General features: G+C 43.5%; 1 protein-coding gene across 6 annotated transcripts in view; it reads right to left on the minus strand.

Moving 5' to 3' along the window:
• frmd4a (FERM domain containing 4A) overlaps positions 1–21,694 on the minus strand; it is a 721,373-nt gene that overhangs the window by 193,995 nt on the left and 505,684 nt on the right. For all 6 annotated transcript variants that reach the window (XM_043714187.1, XM_043714188.1, XM_043714186.1 and 3 more), the window contains one exon: positions 13,346–13,438. In XM_043714187.1, coding sequence (XP_043570122.1) covers positions 13,346–13,438 — 93 coding nt within the window. The remainder of the gene's footprint in view (positions 1–13,345; positions 13,439–21,694) is intronic.

Genomic DNA, 21,694 nt, shown 5'->3' on the forward strand with positions numbered 1-21,694 from the left:
ACCTGGATTCCTCTGCTTGTTGGAGTTCTACAGCAATTCTCTGTTTAAGTAATACTCTACCTTTTTATTCTTTTTGTCAAATTGAAGAGCTTCATATTTTCTGACACTAAGCTCCACCTCTATTTATACCAGTCTGCATCATTGGTATAGCACTTTCACAATCAACCTTCCTCACTCTCTTTGTGCAAATGTTGGCACCGTACCTTCGATCCTTGTACCTAAGTCATTGATATAAATCATAAAATGTTAACGGCCAGCGCAGACCCCTGCACACCCCACTTATACATCTCTGAGAAACATTTATCTATACCAGCCAATCTTCAGTTACCCTGCCAATACAACATGAGCCCCTGCATTGTACAATGACCGTTCTTGTCAAATGCCACCTGGAAATCCAGGTACAGCACATCAGCAGCCTGCCCTATATCCAGCTCATGTTACTCCTTCAGGCACTCCCATAAATCAGTGAAACACAACTTCCCTTTCATGAAACCGTGCTAACTCTTGTATATTCCTCACCACGGGCATCAAGATAACGGGACTGAAGTCTCCCACCTTCTCCCTCCCTTCTTGAATACAGGATTATATCTGCTACGTCCCAGTCTAACAGAACCTTTCCAGAATTGAACACATTTTGGAAAATGCACCTACCACTCATAAGCCACTGTTTGAATAATATTCAATGTTTTTTTATTCTTCCTGTAAAAGTGAAAAACTGAAACTCTGGGATCAAACACAGCTCTACCCGTTTGATCAGTAATCTTTCTTCAGTGATTTTTATTTCACCAAATTCTTCCCTTCCTTCAATTATGATTTACAACTAACTACTGGGACATTTTTAGTGATATGGTGATGACAGCAGCAAAGTATCAATTCATTACATCTGCCATTTAGAGTCATAGAACAATACAGCATAGAAACAGGCCCTTTGGCCCATCATGTCTAGGCTGACCCACAAACACAAAACTCCAAATCCTGCACTAGGTCCATAACATTCTATGCCCTGGCATTTTAACTGTCCATCCAGATGTTTTGTAAATGTTATGAGAGTACATGCCTCCAACACCCTCTCAGCAGCATGTTCTATATTTCTGGGTGAAACAAAAGGTTTTCTCAGATCTCCTCTAAGCCACTTATTCACTCCTAGAGCACAACTAATTGCTTGTTCTCACTCACTAGAAGACCAACACTCACCTTACTCACTCCTTTCCTTTTTAAATACCTGTATTTCTTTCTCCATGTTTTCGCATTCCTGGGAATCTTCCTTTCACGCTCTTATTGATTTATTCTGGTTGATATCACTTGAACCTGTCACTTATCTTTGCAAAGTTTATTCTTTTTTTACAAGTTTGAAACTTTTCCCAACTTCTTTGATGAAGCACAGATGGCAGCTCCTACCCTTGACCATTATTTTCTTTATTAGGAAAGTGCTTATTTTTAGCGATTCTCAGATATCTCTTTACAAATCTGTCACTGCATCCCTCCTGATCTATCTTTGAGCCCAATACCTCGGTTCATTTCAGCTAGGTCAGCTTTCATGCCGATATAAATGCTCTTTTTTAAAGTTTAAAACACTTGTCTTTGACCCACTCTTCTTTATTTCAAACTGGATGTACAATTCAATCATATTATGATCACTAATACCCAGAGGTGCCCTAACTCTGGGGTTATTAATGGATTCTGTCACATTACAGAGTTTGAGGTCTGGTGTAATCTGCTCTCTGGTTGGTTCCTGGACCTGCTATTCCTGACAGCTTTCAATGATGTCCCCATCAAAGCTTCTATTACCAAACAGATTTTTCTAGTTTATACACAGATTAAGATCATCCATGATAATTGGCCATCTTTTCACCACAAACACCAAATACTTCCTCTTACATATTTTATCCTACATTGTGGTTACTGTAATGGGGTCAAAAATCATTATAGAATCCTATAGTGTGGAAACAGGCCATTTGGCCCACAAGTTCATATCAATTCTCCAAACAGTAACCTACCATTCCCCTTTACCCCTTGACTAATGCACATAACCTACACATCCCTCAACACTACGGGCGATTTAGCATGACCAAATCACCTAACCTGTACGTCTTTTTACTGTGGAGGAAACCAGAACACCCGGAGAAAATCCACACAGGGATTTTGCGCAAACTCCACGCAGACAGTAAGTAGTTAAGGAAAGTTTGTGGGGGGGGTGGGGGCTTGCATTTGTGAATAGTTATTGTTTAGTATTCACTATTAAGAAAATAAACTGTTATTTTTCTTTAAATAGTGGAATTTGGGAGTTTTCTGTCACTCACATTTTAACAGATGGTGAGGGGAGGTGAGCTTTTATGAGTATTTAGTTTAATTAACAGAGGGGTTCGACCTCTGCACTGTAATAAAAGGAAGAGGAGTCCTTGCTGACTTTGCTGACACCACGGGGAATGTGACAGGGCTTTCATTTGAAAGGCTGCACTAGGGGCTGGTTCTGAAATGGTTCATTAGTAAAACAAAATGGTAGCATTCAAAACCAAAATGGCGGCAATGAAATAATTGCTAGAATAACCTGTTGCATTCCCCTGTCCTGCTATGCCATCTCACCCCCACCCATTGACACAATGCTATTACCATCAATGGTCGCATGGTGGTTCAGTGGTTAGCTCTGCTACCTCACAGCGCCAGGGACCCGGGTTCGATTCCAACCTCGGGTAGCTGTCTGTGTGGAGTTTGCAAGTTCTCCCTGTGTCTGCATGGGTTTCCTCCGGGTGCTCCGGTTTCCTCGTGCTCCGGTTTCCTCCCACAATCTGAAGATGTACAGGATAGATGAATTGGCCATGCTAAATTGCCCATTTTGTTCAGGGATGTAGAGGTTAGATGCATTAGTCAGGGAATAATAGGGGAAGGGAATGGGTCTGGGTGGGTAACTCTTTACTGGGTATGGTCAGTGTGGACTTGTTGGGCTGAAGGGCCTGTTTCCACACTGCAGGGACTCTGTGAGTACATTACCCTTTGTGACACCATTTGTTCTGCGTATGTGCTGTCAGTAGTGTCAGAAAATAGAAGTTAGATTATTATAACCAGTTTCTTAGTTTCTGACATGAATTATAGTGGATTTTGCTTAAGTGTCAATATACAAGCATTTACCTAAAAAAACACAACAGTTCCGATTTTTAGATGTAACCTGTCACTGTTCTTTCTTAGGTTTCCAATTGTAAGAGTTCAGTTTGTAACCAATATCTTCCAATCAGAAATTATGGAAACATAGAAAATCAGAACAGGAGTAGGCCATTCGGCCCTTTGAGCCTGTTCCACGTTTCAACATGATTATAGCTGATCATCCAACTCAATCCCCTGTTCCCACTTTCTCCCCATACCCTTCGATCCCTCTAGCCCTAAGAACGATATCTAACACCTTCATGTTTTGGCCTGTGGCAGTGAATCCCACAGGCTCCCCACTCTCTGGTGAAGACATTTCTCCCCATCTCAGTCCAAAATGACCTACCCTGTATCTTTAGACCGTGACCCCTGGTTCTGGACTCCCCAGTCTTTGGGAACATTATACTCAACAGCTGCCAATTGGAAAAGTATCTTCTCTGTTTTTGATCCTATTATTAAAGATGTTGATTTCAAACAGCATCTCAGTTCTCAACTCTCCCTTCCAGGAAACAGCCAACACAGACTTGATGGACCAAAAGGCCACACTTCTGACTGTGCAGCCTTAGTGATGCAGCTATTGAAATAACTTCACAGAGTCTGGTATCCCATCACCAAGTCACTCCTTATTTAAAAGTCCTTGACACTGACTCAGCTCCCTCAGAGCCAGCTCTCAGAGTGAGCAGAACCTTTGACACTCCTGTTTATTTTTTTATTTTTTTTTCCCACTCTACCACCTAACTGCGGTAGTGCTTATTTTTTCCCCAGCACCCATGGTGTGTGTGTGCAGGTGTGAGACACAGTGAGAGACACAAGGTGTACGAATCTTTATTCAATTTTCACCACCAGGAAGAAAGAAAACACCCGAGTGGCCAGTGACAAGCAGTGCCCTTCACATCAAAGGGTAGTGCTGTGTGATCAAACAGTGAAGGGGAGGGCAGGGGTTAAATCAAAATAGAATTGGAGGGAGAAGACACTCCTGTTTATTTTTTATTATTCAGAGGGAGCGCATTGGCAGTATCAAGGTAACGAAGGCAGGGGTAAAAAATATGATTGTTTTCCACTGTTGGACAGGGAACAGGACAAAACAAAGCTGTGGACATTCCAGCGATGAATGTAACTCTACCCTGTGAAATTGGTGAGTTCTATTCTGCGTTGTGGAGGCCTTACTGAGGTAACCAGGGAAAGGGAAATCAGAGGGGTTGTTTCTATTTTTTACCCCCCCACACTACCGCCTAACTGCAGTAGTGCTTATTTTTTTCCCCAGCCCCCATGTTGTGTGTGTGCAGGTGTGAGACACAGTGAGAGACACAAGGTTCTCAAATCTTTATTCAGTTTCCACCACCAGGAAGAAAGGAAACACCCGAGTGGCCAGTGACAAGCAGTGCCCTTCACATTAAAGGGCAATTTTGTGTGATCAAACAGTGAAGGGGAGGGAAGGGATTAAATCCAAATAGAGTTGGAGGGAGAAGACACTCCTGTTTATATCTGTCAGCCAGGGCTCCCTGATTGGACCCCATTAACAGCCCCATTCAGTGAACTCATATTCTATGAGGTCTACCCTGCTGACCTCATTACAATCAATAAGCTGTACTTCCCATCCCAGGGAGGACAGAGTCACTGCCAACTTTTCAACATCAGTGATTAGACATTGATAAGATTAAAAAAGGAAGATACTTGTCATGATGACAATAGGGGATGGGGAGGCATTACAGTCATTTTGGATTCAGGAAGGTAACACTGCAGCGTGATGCAGGGAATGGGCTGGGATTGGGTTCAGGGGCTAGCATTCTGCTGTCTGGCTCACACAGGACACCCCCTGCAGGCGCTGAGGAGAAGGGGAAAACTGCCCTGGCACCCAACATCACCCAAGGTGGCTGGACACAGCAAAAAACATCGACCATCTCCAAGCGCAAATAAAGCCCAAGAACAAAACTAAAATACATGAAAGGAGACGATGTCCTGAGATGGAAATGATTCATTGAAGCGGTATATTCGGGTCATGTGTGAACTGCTCATTAAATGGCAATGCATTGACATTTACAGGCTCCAACAAGCAATTTATCAACCCTCCAGAGACCAGAGTGCAGGAGAGGAGGGAACAGCACTGTCCAGGGCAATTACACCAGGATCTGGACTGATTTCCACTCCAACCATATCCACACTGTTGAAGCAACGAGGCTCTAATCACTAGCAAGTGGTTCTTTGAAGTGACCGCTGGTTTGTAGCCTGTTTTTATGACAGATTTCTGTCTGCAGACTGTTCTGGTAAAAACCGGTCCAGTAGGTAGCACCAGAATCTCACTCAGCAGTCTCTGAAAGCATTGGCCAGCGTTCTGAAAAGCGCTGAATGGAACGTTAAACAAACTATCCTTTCACAAGGAAAACCACTGCTGAACAATTTAACCAGCCCCTAGGTCAGTGTGTAAATTTAGTTCCTATGATGTAGGCACTACATTGTAAATTGGATCGAAAGGTGAAGTATTGCACTAGTTTTGTGTAATTGTGTCACATTTGTAATTTGTTACTTATCGTAAGTTTCTTTTATGAACAATTATTTTTTAAGTTAATTTTAAGTGGCTGTTAGCTATGGGTAACGGTCTTTCTCTTAAGGCAGGAGGGATGTCCCATTCCAGCACAGGTTCTTGAAGGTAACATTCCAATACGGTATTGAGGGAGCCCAGCACTGTCAGGGGTGCTGTCTTTCAGATGAGACAGTAAACCAAAGCTACATTTACTCTCACAGCTGGAGGTAACAGATCGCCTTTGAACATGATCAGAGGAGTTTCCTCTGTTGTCTAAGGCGCATTTGTTTCCCTCAACTAACAGGACGAAAATCAGACTATTTGGTCATGATCAAATTGCTGCTTCTGGGAGTTTGCTGTGTACAAATTGGCAGCTGTGCATCAGATATCACTTGGAATATTGTGTCCAGTTCTGGTCGCCCTACTATAGGAAAGATACAGAGGCTTTGGAGAGGGTGCAAAGAAGGTTTACCAGGATGCTGCCTGGACTGGAGGGCTTGCCTTCTGAAGAAAGGTTGAATAAGCTCGGACCTTTCTCTCTGGAGAGAAGGAGGAAGAGAGGAGACCTGATCGAGATCTACAAAATAATGAGTGGAATAGATAGAGACAATAACCAGAGACTTTTCCCCAGGGCAGGATTGACTGGTCCAAGAAGTCATAGTTTGAAGACATTAAGAGGAGGGTATAAAGGACACATCAGAGATAGATTCTTTACGCAGAGAGTTGTGAATGCATGGAATGCGTTGCCAGCGGTGGTGGTGGAAGCAGAGTCACTGGGGACATTTAAGCAACTGCTGGACATTCACATGGATACCAGTGAGTTGAGGGGTGTGTAGGTTAAGTTACTATATTTTACATTAAGATTAAATCTCGGCACAACATCGTGGGCCAAAGGGCCTGTTCTGTGCTGTACTTTTCTATGTTCTATGTTCTATTACATCAGCGACTACACAGCACAGAGGACTCAGTTAGCTTTGTAGTGCTTTGAGACATTGTGTAGTCATGAAAGGTGCTATATAAAGCTAAAAAATAGAGAATCTTAGGGCGACTTAGGCAGTTTCCTACAAAATATGGTTGAGGAATTTAGTTAGATTGCAGCGAGCAAATCATGGAACCTGAATTTGAAGGTACCCAAGCCTGAAAAAGACCTGTCGGCCAAAGAGGAGTTTCCGATACTCAGCTTCGATTTAGCAACGATTTTGTAAAACTATATCTGACTAGAGTGACCGGCAGTGAATAATTGATTACACAAACATTTGAAAGAAATAAAATGAGACAGCTTCCAACAAATTCAATTCAGGTCTGACAAATCAAACCGTTTTAAAAGGTTATTTTTTATGGCAGGGATCAAATTTCGACAGATCATCTTGCTTAGAGGCCTACAGTTAATTGCAATACATAATCCTTTGTAATTCCACTGGGGGAAGATTTGATGTGACTCATATTTTAAGGCCTTTGGGGCTCGTACAATGCAGACAGCACTATGAAAGTTTATTTAGCTGGGACATTCTATTTTGGCAGATTTAAATCTCTACATTGTTCTCCAATATTCTTGTCTCACCTATTTACTGACAATAAATTATCCCTGGTCTACCTTGTAAATTAAAATGCAGTTTGGAATATCAACAATGCCATCATTTGCATACTTGCATTTATGTTCAAAAGAGCACAAGTCATCCCTGGTGTACTGGCCTATATTTATTCCTCAGTAAACATCACAAAACAGTAACAAAAACAGAAACTCGGTAGACCTGACAGCATCTGTGAGAGAGAAAGCAGAGTTAATGTTGAGTCAGAACCAGTTCTGTTGAAGAGTCACCAGACCAAAACGTGAACTCTGCTTCTCTCTCCACAGATGCTGCCAGACCTGCTGAGTTTCTCCGGCACTTTATGTTTCTGTTTTAGATCTCCAAGATCCACAGTTCCTTGTTTTATTTTTGTACACAAAACAGAATATTTGTTCATTTGGTCATAGTTCTGTTTGTGGGAGCTGCCTATGTGCAAATTGGCTGCTCTGTTTCAATATGACAACAATGACTGTACTGCAATAGCACTTTAAACTCTTTTGAGGTGGTTGATGGTTGGGAAAAATGCTACATAACTGCAATTTTATAAAAGCTAATATTGTTATGAAAACAATTACGAATGTTATTATTCTGTTGTTTGTCAAGTAATCTAAAGACCACAAAATCTGGCATTTCTCATTGGTCTTCACAATTAATTGCTAGAATAAGCTACAGGAAATCTTAATATTGAAATAAATCAAAAGCTTTAATCTGATGAGACTGTTTCCCCCAATTACTGTGGATTTCATACCAGAAGCATCTTAGAGTCATAGAGATGTACAGCACGGAAACAGACCCTTCGGACCAACCTATCCATGCCGACCAGATATCCCAACCCAATCTAATCCCATTTGCCAGAACCCGGCCCATATCCCTCTAAACCCTTCCTATTCACATACCCCTCCAGATACCTTTTAAATGTTGTAATTGTACCAGCCTCCACCACTTCCTCTGGCAGCTCACTCCATACATGCACCACCCTCTGAGTGAAAACGTTGCCCCTTAGGTCCCTTTTATATCTTTCCCCTCTCAACCTAAAGCTATGCCCTCTAGTTCTGGACTCCCCCACCCCAGGGCAAGCCCTTGTCTATTTAGCATATCCATGCCCCTCATGATTTTATAAACCTCCATAGGGTCACCCCTCAGCGTGGGGTGAGTTCCCAAACAATATTCCAGCTGCCACGGAATGGGTGCCAGAGCAAGTGGCAAGGGAACACCATGAGCTAGAGTACAGGAATGCATCAGACTGGAGTATGACAGTAAACCAGGTGAAAGAAAAGGGAGGAACAATCCAAACGAGGCGACCAAGGTAGCATCCCTCTCCCTCTCAAATGGCAGACGCTCCATTCTGCTGTCTGAGGGCTTTCTTGGTCAGATGAAGAAAAGCAAGGGTAACCTTGCATGTGAACAAGCAACAGAGCCCAGGAACTGTGCGTACTGCACTATTTCTCAAGTCAATTCTGAGATATAGTTTATGCTTCATCTCTGTAATCTCCTCCCACCTTCAAACCCCCTGAGATCTCTGCACTCCTCCGATTCCAATCTCTTCAATAACCTCGCTTTTGTCACTGGTGGCCAAGCCTTCAGCCGTCTGGATCTGAAGCTGTCGCTGTCCCTCCCCAAACCCTTTTGCCTCTCGGACTCTCCTCCCCCCTTTAAGGTGCTCCATCTCAGGACAAAGCAGCCTGTTTCGTGAGCACCAGATCCACAAACCTGCTAGTCATCATTGTGACTTGGATACATCTCGCTGTTCCTTCACTGGGTCAAAACCCTGGAATTCCCTCCCTGAGGGGATTGTGGGTCAACTTACAGCACATGGACTGCAGTGCTTCAGCACCAGAGCTTATGCACAAAATGTCGACTCTCCTGCTCCTCGGATGCTGCCTGAGCGGCTGTGCTTTTCCAGCACCACACTCTTCGACTCTGAGCTCCAGCACCTGTAGTCCTCACTTTCTCCTCATGTTTCACCCCCACCTTCTCAAGGGCAACTAGGCACAAGCAATAAATGCTGACCCAGCCATCAATGTCCATGTCCCATGGGTGAATAACAAAATGTGTGGCTTTGTGACCAGCTTTTCTTGATAATGTCACTACAGGGCGGCTTGGGAGGTCTGACTCAGTTAAAGGTTTTGTATACATGCAAGTCATCATTGTTATTGCTAAAGATCAATGCCAAACTTGACAAGCTCCTTCTCTGTGGAAGGTTTTCCATCCTCAAAATTGCAGCGGCACCCAGATTGTTATCATCATTCTAAAGCCTCCAGCAGCCAGACTGAAGAAACAGCTATAAATATTTGGATACAAGTGTAAATCCTCAGTATTGAAGCAAGCATTATAACATTCAAGACTAACGCTCCAGCAGGAATATAAATCAAGGATCTGGGCTAATTTCAGAAACTACAAATACAAGTCAGATGTGTTATTTCTCATCTTCTTAAATAACCAGTGAAGGCAGCATTTGCTTCTTTTTGGGTGCAATCCACTGTTTATATACGCTACACAATCACAAACAGAGTTTAGAATACACTAGCAGGAGGCAGACAAGCTAAAGGTTCTTGTCAAATGGCAGGATTAATTAATTCATGCAGGCGAGATGTTTTTTGAAGCTTTACAGCACAAAGCCATGATTCTCTTCTGCCCCTGTTCGTGAGGTCCACATTGACCCTGACTGGGATTAAAGGGACTGTGATTGAGATGTTTGGTAAAACAAACCAAATCTAGCAATGTCATGCATTTCAAAGTCAGAAGTCACATGACACCAGGTTATAGTCCAACAGGCTTATTTGAAATCACAAGCTTTCAGAGCGCTGCCCCTTCATCAGGAGAAGTCTTGCGGTTTCAAATAAACCTGTTGGACTATAACCTGGTGTCGTGTGAGCTCTGACCTTGTCCACTCCAGTCCAGCACTGGCACCTCCACTGCATTTCATTGCTAAGACAATTGGGATTACCTCTGGTTTCGATAGGTCATGCCAGATTTGAAAGTGAGGGCTGGTTCCTTTGATCTAAAGCAGTTTCCAAGGCTGAATGAAAACTGACTGAGCAGACACATGGTGCTAGGTGCCTGGTCCCAGATAGATCTGAACTTGCCCTCCCACAGTGGGAAACAGAAGTCAGGACTGTTTCCTGTTCCTGAATCCTATTGTGGGGTGTATCAGTTATCTTTAAAGGGTGTGCGCACCTTTCGATTGTGCGGAGTCAGGTTCACTGTCCCATTAACGACCTTGGGTGAATCCTCAAAACCGGATGGACAAGTTGGAGCCTTGCAGCTTGAGAGGCTGTTAATGAAGCTGTAGGTCATGGGGACTTGGTGATCTAATGGTATAATCATTCCTCCAGAGGCTAATATCATAAGACCATTGACATAGGAGAAGAAATAAGGCCATTCAGCCCATCAGGTCTGCTCCACCATTCAATCATGGCTCATAAGTTTCTCACCCCATTCTCCCGCTTTCTCCCTTTGGTCCCCTTGACAATCAGGAACCTATCTCTCTCCTCCTTAAATATACTCAACGTCCTGGCCTCGACAGCCTTCTGTGGCAGTGAATTCCATCAATTCCCCACTCTCTGGCTGATGAAGATTTTCCTTATCTCCATTCTAAAGGGCCTTCCCTTTACTCGAAGGCTGTGCCCTCGGGTCCTAGTCTCACCTGCCGATGGAAACATCTTGCCAACATCCACTCTGTCCAGGCCATTCAGTTTTTTGTAAGTTTCAATTAGATTCCCCCTCATCTTCTAAACACCATCGAGTACAGACCCAGAGTCCCCAAACGTTCCTCGTATGTTAAGCTGTTCATTCCTGGGACCATTCTCGTGAATCTTCTCTGAACACGTTCCAGGGCCAGTACATCCTTCCTGAGATATGGGGCCCAAAACTGTGCACAGCACTCCAAATCTTATCTGATCAGAGCCTTACAGAGCCTCAGACGTACATGCCTGTGCACATGGGTTCAAATCCCAGCAGGGCAGCTAATGAAATTGAAATCCAATTAATAAATATGAATGAAAGAAAGCTAACCTAATAGAGACCATGAAACCATTTCTGGCTGTTGTTACAAAATGCACTGGGTTCACTCTTGTCATGATGTGTCACGCTCCCCTGGTTTGTGACTCTAGACCAAACGTGGTTGAGTTGGAAAGAGTTGAACGAAGCACTCAGTTGTATTCAACTGCTATGGTGTTTGATTTAAGATGTGATGCTGGACAGATGACCCAACATTAGAAATAGCACTAACAGCACATAATGCCCTATCCACCCTGCAAAGTCCTCTTTACAACCAACAGGGAGAGTGGAGGTAGCTCACCAACTTCTCCAGGGAAACTGGCGATGGGCAATAAGTGCTGCTCCAGCCAGTGATGGCAGCATCTTGGAATTGAAGGGAAAGGGAAGGTAAGTTAGGGAGATGTGATCCGGTGAGTTGCTGCTCTGATCCCTGTCCTTGGGCTTCTTAGTTAGTTCATGAAGAGAGATAAAACAAACCACTCGCCTCACCCCTGAAACTCTTAGAAGGTTAGAAGGTGATTATATTGCAGTTTTCAACCTATTACAGGGAAAATAAATAGGTTTGACTTCATCTATTTTTAGAGAATAGTTTGGTGGTAATGTTCAATTCTGTCCTGCTGAATGAGTGTGTGTGTTTGGGGATTGTAAAGGGGTGTAGATAAAGTTGCATAGTACTTCTTTTTCTCTGTCTCTTTAGCATATTCAAAAAAATAAGTTATCTTCTGTGACTGACGAAACTTGTGAATTTCTTTTGTCCTGAATAGCAGTCTGCCAGTCATTGTGGTCTAATTGAGATTTTATATATTTTTGGAACAGCAGGGCCTAATTATCGGTGTAGCCTTCCAGTTGAGTTGTAACAATTCAAAAGTAATTTGGACATGGAGTAAGGACCCAGGTGCTGGATTCCTGATACCACATTGAAAACCTGACCCATTAACGCCCTTCCTCTCTCCACAGGCGCTGCCTGGATTGCTGACTATTTCCAGCAATGCCTGGTTCCGTTTGGTTCATTCCCCATGCATTTCCAATTAAACTGAACCGCGCAGAATTCTCAATGTATGTGGTCAGAGAGCTAGGGTTCCAGCCAGAAATAGGAATTGGACAAACTGCCCCTTTAATGTCACCAGGCAATGTCATGCAACTGTAACCTGTTCATCTTCAAAGGACACACGGTGACCACTTAAACAAAGGTAGTAACTGGGTTAGGCAAGAAAATCAACCATATAGTTTGGTTAGTCTTGCATTTAAGTGGTTTTATTTGAACTGACAAATCCCTTTAGGTGATGCTAATACAGATTTGTTATAGAAGTACACAGCATCTGAACAATAAAGTGAAGGTACATTTGTAGCCAATATCATGAACAAAGTCTCATAAACTGAATTTAGTCACTTCCAGACATATTTCCTCAGCACTTTTAGACAATGGGACAAGATATGGATAAGTTGATGCCCACATTTTTTGTTTGTTTATGGGATATGGGTATCACTGGCCGGTCAGCATTTATTGCCCATTCCTAATTACTAAGAGGGCAGTTAAGGATCAGTTACATGGCTGTGGATCTGGAGTCACATGTAAGCCAAAAAGGTAAGGATGGCAGATTTCCTTCCCCAAAGGACATTAGTAAACCAGATGACGTTTTACGATGGTGAATATAAGGTCACCATTAGGCTGGTTTTTATACTGAATTCATCCCTTGGTGGGAATCGAACCCATGCCCCAGAACTTTACCCTGTGGAGCTAGATTATAGTCTAATGACAGTCCTAATATCACTCCCTCATCCTCCGAGGCACAGAAAGAGGCCATTGGCCCACTGTATTGTCATCTGCTGCCTGGTTTCCTCACCCTTTCTCTGTTCCCCTGCATCCCAATAACTCCTTCCCTAATTCCCCTCTGAGAGAAAATAAATCTTCTGTTTAATGATCTGACCCACCCCCCCACCAACAAGCTGGGTTTGAGGAATGCAAACAAGCATGACCTCTGAACCGAGCGTGATGCTTCCTGAAGGGAACAGTCAGTGGATCATAACGAATCGAACAAGAGATATTCACAATTTCTGGTCCGCGTGTGCCACACAGCCTGGTCAGTCATAATCACAGAGAAAATCTGAGGGAACTTACTTCACACAGAAGTACAGCACAACTGGTCCTGACTTTTTCGGGAAGTCATGCTCTAACACTCTGCGATCCAACTGTAGCCAGCTGAAGTGAGCCCTGGAGGGAGAAGGGGAGACAGTATTAGTATATTTAGGAACCAAACCAGCAATATCTTAGACCCGAGAAACAGAACATCACAGCAGCCAGAAAGCATTTAGCGTGCTAGATTTACAATCCGGGAGGAACATTCTGGAGAACATATCCCTCATCCAAATGTCATTGGGTTTGATTTCCATGTTTTTCCTGATGTGGGGGCAATTGTTTGGTGATATTTGTAACTGAGATTTAATTGCCTTGTGCGTGGTGGGACTACAGGTGGGGGAGTGGGGGCATTGAGATAATGGGGAGATGTGCTGGGTCCCCACTCTCTCCTACCAGTGCCACCTGAGTGACAAATGGTTTCATGCTGTAATGGGGCAAAAGGTTGGGGCAGCTGGCTAGCATTTTTTAAAACCCTTATAAAGGGCCAATATCTGGGGTTGCCTATATTTTCCCAGCAATGTGGTAATCCTCTGCTAACCGTGGAGGCTGCGACACAGGGTGGGGTGTGAGTAGGAAAGGCAGATCCCACCAGTCTTCACCCAATGGGCCAATCTAACCTGGGCAATGCAGAATTTTAAATATCATAAACCTCTCCAAGGTCTCCTATCTCCCTCCGCAGTGTCTGCCTCTCCCAATGGGGATACTGAAGCTGTCCTCAGATGGGCCAGGTAGCACTGGGAGCTGCCCACCATCCTGACTGGGAGAGTGAGCTCGGAGCTGGACCAATAGGAGGCCTCCTGGGTATAATGGCTGAGCAAGGCTCGCTGTCATTAAGAGGAGACCCATAACCCTGACCTGGTCCTGATGCCAAGGTGCCACAGCTGGTGGGAAAACATAGCCTGTTAACTCAGCAATTTTATCATCAGAAATGAAACATTTCAAAACAGAGAATTAAAACAAATGATAAAACTAAATGATGCAGGATTCCCCTAATTATGTAAACTCCATTTTCATTTCTTGAGGAGGTCTCTCACTCCCTACAAACACCCCCACCCATTCCAGATAAAATACTGATTGGGAAATCTCCCTGACACTAATATGATGCCAGTTCATTGGCAGGGACTGAATGGGAAATACGTTACCAGGAAGTCCGAGAGACTTGAGCACGGTAAAGGATTATTCTTTTATTTGCGTTTGTTTGTCATGACTCCTGGTTCTGGAGTCCCTGGTCATCGGGAACATTGATGAGATCACCATCCACCTTCTAAATGCCAGTGAATCCAGTCCTAACCAATCCAGTCTCTCTCCATATGTCAATCTTGCTTTTGCTACCAAAGTGGATATCCTCATTATTAAGTTATCCATGTAATTGCTCACTCATTCAACTTGTCTGATACACAAAATCAATATGCATTTTCTAGACCTGAGGGTATTTGCTTCCCATATTCTAACTGACACTAAATTCCTTTCCCCCCCAACATCCTTGTGCTAGCTGACCTACAATGGCTCCTAGTTAAGCAATACCTCCATTCTAAAGTTCGCATTCTCAGCTTCAAACCCCTCGATGGCCTCACTCCTCTCCATCCCAGTCGTCTCCCTCAGCTCCACAACACTTAAGACTGTCTGTCGTCTGACCTCATTAGGATCCTCAGTTTTACTGACCCCACCATTAGCGGCTTTCCTTTCAGTCACCCAGCCTGGTTCTGTTTCCTCCAATGGTCAGGGTCCTAGGGAAGGACAAACAAAAGCGATACTCTGACACTCTCCCTGAAGCCTGGTGGCAGTGATATTAATGGTCAGGTGGAGGTTGTTACTTTCCTACAAAATGGCAACAGCTTGTACATCGAGCTGTGTGATGCGTTGAGTCGAAATGCCTTAATGATGATGTTGAGGTGCTGGTGTTGGACTGGGGTGAACAAAGTTAAAAATTACTATAACCTGGTGTTGGGTGATTTTTGACTTTGCCTTTTAATGACGAGGCAGACAAGAAAAGACAATGAAGCAAAGCCTGGTCTCTGGTCCCACTGCCTGGTGTCCTGAAAGATCTGTCGGCTGTTTTAGACAAATAGTGATCCTTGGGAGAAACACGTGAACCTCAGCCCTCATCCTCCCTGAATCCAGAGACAGTTGACAAAGCTCTGGAACTCCTCCTAAACCTATCCCCCTCATAACCCGTCTTTGGGAACAAAAGCAGAAAGTCCTGGAGAAGCTCAGCAAATCTGGCAGCATTCGTGGAGAGAAAACAAAGTTAACGTTTTGGGTCCAGTGACCCTTCTTCCGAACCCCTCTGTAGGGGGTGCTTCTAAATCTCCTTCTTTCCTCAAGTTTTTAGTTACCTGATTTAACGTATCCCTAAATGGCTCGATTTCATTGTTTTATGGTGTTCCTGTGCAGTGCTTTGGAAAGTTTTCCTACATTAAAATGGTTATATAAATGTACGTTGTTGAAAAGCATAGCAAAGAAAGTTGGGCAGATCAAATAAGAAAGAAGAGGTGTTGACACTGAATGTCACAGTTTAAGGCCCAGGAAGGGAGTTGCAATAAATAAAGAGATTCTGATTCAGCACACAGTCCATATCTTATTAAAATTCCTGTGTTCACTCACTATTAAGAATGTCGCTGTCAGTTTTTGCTCATGCTTTTATGTCAGCATTTAAAATTAAAAGTGCCCCTGCAAACATATATTATGCAAATTCCCAATGTAAACAATTGCCAGTCACACTTTCTTAAAGAACCAACTGAATCACTGAAGATGCTTTTTTGAAAACTCGTCCCTAGGTTCATAGCTCCTTGAAAGTGGAGTCGCAGGTAGATAGGATAGTGAAGGAGGCGTTTGGTATGCTTTCCTTTATTGGTCAGAGTATTGAGTACAGGAGTTGGGAGGGCATGTTGCGGCTGTACAGGATATTGGTTAGGCCACTTTTGGAATATTATGTGCAATTCTGATCTTCCTTTCAGAAGGATGTTGTGAAACTTGAAAGGGTTCAGAAAAGATTTACAAGGATGTTTCCAGGGTTGGAGGATCTGAGCTACAGGGAGGGACTGGATAGGCTGGGACTGTTGTCCCTAGAGCGTCTTTTGCTGGAGTGTTGGAGCCCAGAGCTAGAGGGCATAGGTTTAAAGTGAGATGGGAAAGATTTAAAAGGGACCTAAGGGGCAACCTTTTCATGCAGAGGGTGGTATGTGTATGGAATGAGCTGCCAGAGGAAGTGGTGGAGGCTAGTACAATTACAACATTTAAAAGGCATCTGGATGGAGATATGAATAAGAAGGGTTTTGAGGGATATGGGCCAAGTACTGGCAAATGGGACTAGATTAATTTAGGATATCTAGTTGGCATGGATTAGTTAGACTGAAGGATCAATTTCTGTGCTGTACAGCTTTGTGACTATTTTATATCAGGAACAGTGCTCAGAATCAGCTTCTAACTAAAATATATGATTTAAAAAATAATTTCACAATAATATCATCACATTTATCGCTGAAGTTCTTGCATGGAATGTGGATGTCGCTGAAGCTGTGTCTCATCCCTCGTTGCCCTCAGCCTGGATTAGGTTTCCTTGGATTGGTGATGTCATTTCCTACAGTGATGTCATTTCATTTGTTTTTCTCAGGGGGTGGTAAATAGGATCCAGGTCAATGTGTTTGCTCATAGAGTTCCAGTTGGAATGCCATGCTTCTAGGAATTCTCGTGCATGTCTCTGTTTGGCTTGTCCTAGGATGGATGTGTTGTCCCATTCGAAGTGGTGTCCTTCCTCATCTGTATGTGAGGATACTAGTGAGAGAGGGTCATGTTGTTTTGTGGCTAGTTGGTGTTCATGTATCCTGGTGGCTAGTTTTCTGCCTGTTTGTCCAATGTAGTGTTTGTTACAGTCCTTGCACAGTATTTTGTAAAAGACATTAGTTTTGCTTGTTGTCTGTATAGGGTCTTTCAAGTTCATTAGCTGCTGTTTTAGTGTGTTGGTGGGGTTGAGGCCCAATGAACAGAGTCCGCAGATTTCTCAGCAACAAATCCAAACAATCAGACAAAACACATCCAGAAACCCTAGCCATTCTCTCCTACATCAAAGACATCTCGGAAATGACTGCCAGACTACTCAGACCCCTTGGCATCATGGTAGCCCACAAACCCATCTTTACCGTTTCAAGAGATCCAGCACTTCCTCCTCTGTAATCTGGACATTTTGCAAGATGTCACCATCTATTTCCCTACAGTCTATATCTTCCATATCCTTTTCCACACTAAATACTCATTTAGTATCTCCCCCATTTTCTGCAGCTCCACATAAAGGCCGCCTTGCTGATCTTTGAGGGGCCCTATTCTCTCCCTAGTTACCCTTTTGTCCTTCATATATTTGTAAAAACCCTTTGAATTCTCCTTTATTCTATCTGCCAAAGCTATCTCACTTTGCCCTCCTGATTTTCCTCTTAAGTATACTCCTACTTCCTTTATACTCTTCTAAGGATTCACTCGATCTATCCTGTCTATACCTGACAAATGCTTCCTTCTTTTTCTTAACCAAGCCCTCGATTTCTTTAGTCATCCAGCATTCCCTATACCTACCAGCCTTTCCTTCCCCCCCTAACAGGAATATACTTTCTCTGGATTCTTGTTATCTCATTTCTGAAGGCTTCCCATTTTCCAGCCGTCCCTTTACCTGCAAACATCTGCCCCCCAATCAGCTTTCGAAAGTTCTTGCCTAATACCGTCAAAATTGGCCTTTCTCCAATTTAGAACTTCAACTTTTAGATCTGATCTATCCTTTTCCATCACTATTTTAAATCTAATAGAATTATGGTTGCTGGCCCCAAAGTGCTCCCTCACTGACACCTCAGTCACCTGCCCTGCCTTAGTTCCCAAGAGTAGGTCAAGTTTTGCACCTTCTCTAGTAGGTACATCCACATATTGAATCAGAAAATTGTCTTGTACGCACTTAAGAAATTCCTCTCCATCTAAACCCTTTACACTATGGCAGTCCCAGTTGATGTTTGGAAAGTTAAAATCCCCTACCATAACCACTCTATTATTCTTACAGATAGCTGAGATCTCCTTACAAGTTTGTTTCTCAATTTCCCTCTGACTATTAGGGGGTCTATAATACAATCCCAATAAGGTGATCATCCCTTTCTTATTTCTCAGTTCCACCCAAATAACTTCCCTGGATAGTATCTGTTGCATTTCTCCAGCATTGACACCCAGAATCCTGTTTTCTATGCCCAACTAGAAAACCATCCACTCGACATGTGACTGATATGCATCGATGTGAGGTCTTTACGCAGTTGTGAAATGAAGTGACTTTGGGAATAAATATACCTGAGATTTTCACAGACTGACAAGATTTCATGAGGATCTCAGTCACTGACCATATCAGGCAGATGAGTAACTTATTTCCAATTGGTTTGACTCTGATAGCAATGACCTCCCGTGGCCCATCAAAAAGCCAGGAGCCAACTGAGGAAGCCATGACGTGGAGGTGATGGTGTTGGACTGGGGTGGACAAAGTCAGACATCACACAACACTCGGTTATAATCCATCAGGATTATGTGAAATCACAAGCTTTTGGAGTGCGCTGCACCTGATGAAGGGGCTACGCTCCAAAAACTTGTGATTACAAATAACTATAACCTGGTGTCATGTAACTTCTGACTTTGTCCAAATGAGGAAGGAGAAACCTGCAGGTTGGCCTGGTCATCATTACTTTAATTAGCGTTACATTTGATTAACTGGAACTAATATAACCTGTGCGGCACGGTGGCTCAGTGGTTAGCACTGCTGCCTCACAGCACCAGGGACCTGGATTCGATTTCTGTCTCAGGTGACTGTCTTGTGTGGAGTTTGCACATTCTCCCCATGTCTGTGTGGGTTTCCTCCCACAATCCAAAGATGTGCAGGTTCGGTGAATTGGCCATGAACATTGCCCACAGTGTTCAGAGATTTGTAGGTTAGGTGCATTAGTCAGGGGTAAAGAGAGAGTAATAGGGTAGGGAAATGGGTCTGGGTGGGTTACTCTTCGGAGGGTCGGTGTAGACTTGTTGGGCCGAATAGCCTGTTTCCACACTGTAGGGATTCTGGGCGGTACGGTGGATCAGTGGTTAGCATTGCTGCCTCACAGCACCAGGGTCCCAGGTTCAATTCAACCTTCAGGCGTTTGTTTCTTCTGAATGTGTGAGACTCTCTCTCTGGTCACGTTATGTCATGGTGGGATTGTTGTGATCAGAATGAAGAGAAGGATCAGGTACAGGATCCACATTGACTGGAGGAGGGACTGCATCCACTATCACTGGCTGCTTGTGATCAAGTGACCCAGAGTAAAACAGGAATTAAACACAGTTTCTTCTGGGTGGCATGGTGGCTCAATGGTTAGCACTGCTGCCTCACAGCGCCAGAGTCCCAGGTTCAATTCCACCCTTAGGCGTGTGGCATTTGCACAGCCTCCCCGTAGCCTTCCTTTGGGTGTCCTGGTTTCCTCCCACAGTCCAAAGATATGCAGGTCAGGGTTGATGGGCTATGCTAAATTGTCCCATAGTGCCCACGGATGTGCAGGTTAGGGTGGGTTGGCCATACTAAATTGCCCTGTAGTGTCCAGGGATGTGCAGGTTAGGGTGGATCAATCATAGTAAAAATATAATGGAGGGGGATTAGGTGGGTGAAATGCTGTTTGAAGGGTTGGTGTTTACGTGATGGGCCAAATGGTCTCCTGGAGGGATTCTATGATTCTAATTTAAGCACATTCACTGTGGTGGGATTTGAACCCACATTGCCAGAGAATTAATCTGTCCCTCTGGATGAGTTATGAAGGCAGTGACATTGGCACCATCACTCCATACCGATGAGAGTTTAGACTTCAAGCCTAACCTTAATTGGAAGGAACTTCGACCTTGTGACCAGAGGATATGTTACAACCACAATCACCAGCATTCCACAGGCAGATCCACAGGGAGCAGGCTGAGTGTTACCAAAAGATTTTCCAGGAAACTAAAGATTAAACTGTCAACACTTTACAGAAGGCATGCCAGGAATGTGTTTAAATCCAAATAACAAACACTGTTTTCTATTTTGAATTGTTAAGACAGAATGAACCTGTGATCAGCATTGTTTTTCTCTTTAAAATAGAGGATGGAAATGTAATTGAAAATTCTCTTTCCTGAACACTGTTGAGATTTCTGTGATTTTTGACATTAAGAACATCACTCAGTGTACGACAAATGCTTCAGAATTTTCATTCAGTCATTGTTGTTTGGAGATATTTCTGCTCATTAAATCCCGAATAGCAATCTCACTAATGTGGCACTGGATTATTCCCTCTTGGTGCGTATTAGGAGTGTGTGTCAGGAAATAACACCCAAGAAGTCTGTGATTTTCTGTTCATTCACTTTAAGAAGCAGAAAATAAAGCCTCAGAGTTACCACGGCAACACTGCAGGGGAAGTGCTGGTAATTACAAAGGAATATGACATACTGCTTCATTGAGGAAAGGCACAAGTTTCTCTGCCACATCCACTTAGCGATGCTCGTTTCAGGACAAGAGCAGAGCCACGCTGTTGGAGTGCAGCATTCCTGCCACTGCGACACTCTGGATGAAATGCTAAATACAAGTTTGTTTTAATGCTCAAGACCAATGTCATTCTCTTAGACAGGATGATGCAGTCCTTGCTGCACTGACTAACACTCCCTACTTAACCAACATTCACTCGAAAAAAACAACTGGCCATTCAGCTGATTGCAATTTGCACAGCGTTGCTGTAGGTGAAATATCTATTGGGTTTTTGTACTTAGAAACCAAACCCTTCAGTTAGCATCAAACCATTCTGAAATAATTCCAAGTAAAACCCATAGATGCACTATTGAAAGTTGTGAACTACCTTTGGATAGAACCACAAGTCTCTAATGTAATAGTTGTAATCTTTCCAGCTCCCTGTCTATTTTTTTAACAAAGTATTTCAGAGAGTCATAGAGTTGTAGAGATGTACAGCATGGAAACAGACCTTCGGTCCAATCCATCCATGCCGACCAGATATCCCAACCCAATCTAGTTCCACCTGCCAGCACCCGGCCCATATCCCTCCAAACCCTTCCTATTCATATACCCATCCAAATGCCTCTTAAATGTTGCAATTGTACCAGCCTCCACCACTTCTTCTGGCAGCTCATTCCATACACGTACCACCCTCTGCGTGAAAAAGTTGCCCCTTAGGTCTCTTTTATATCTTTCCCCTCTCACCCTAAACCTATGCCCTCTAGTTCTGGACTCCCCGATCCCAGCGAAAAGACTTCGTCTATGTATCCTATCCATGTCCCTCATAATTTTGTAAATCTCTATAAGGTCACCCC

The sequence above is a fragment of the Chiloscyllium plagiosum genome, chromosome 23 (assembly GCF_004010195.1).
Source record: "Chiloscyllium plagiosum isolate BGI_BamShark_2017 chromosome 23, ASM401019v2, whole genome shotgun sequence".
Classification (NCBI taxonomy): Eukaryota; Metazoa; Chordata; class Chondrichthyes; order Orectolobiformes; family Hemiscylliidae; genus Chiloscyllium; species Chiloscyllium plagiosum.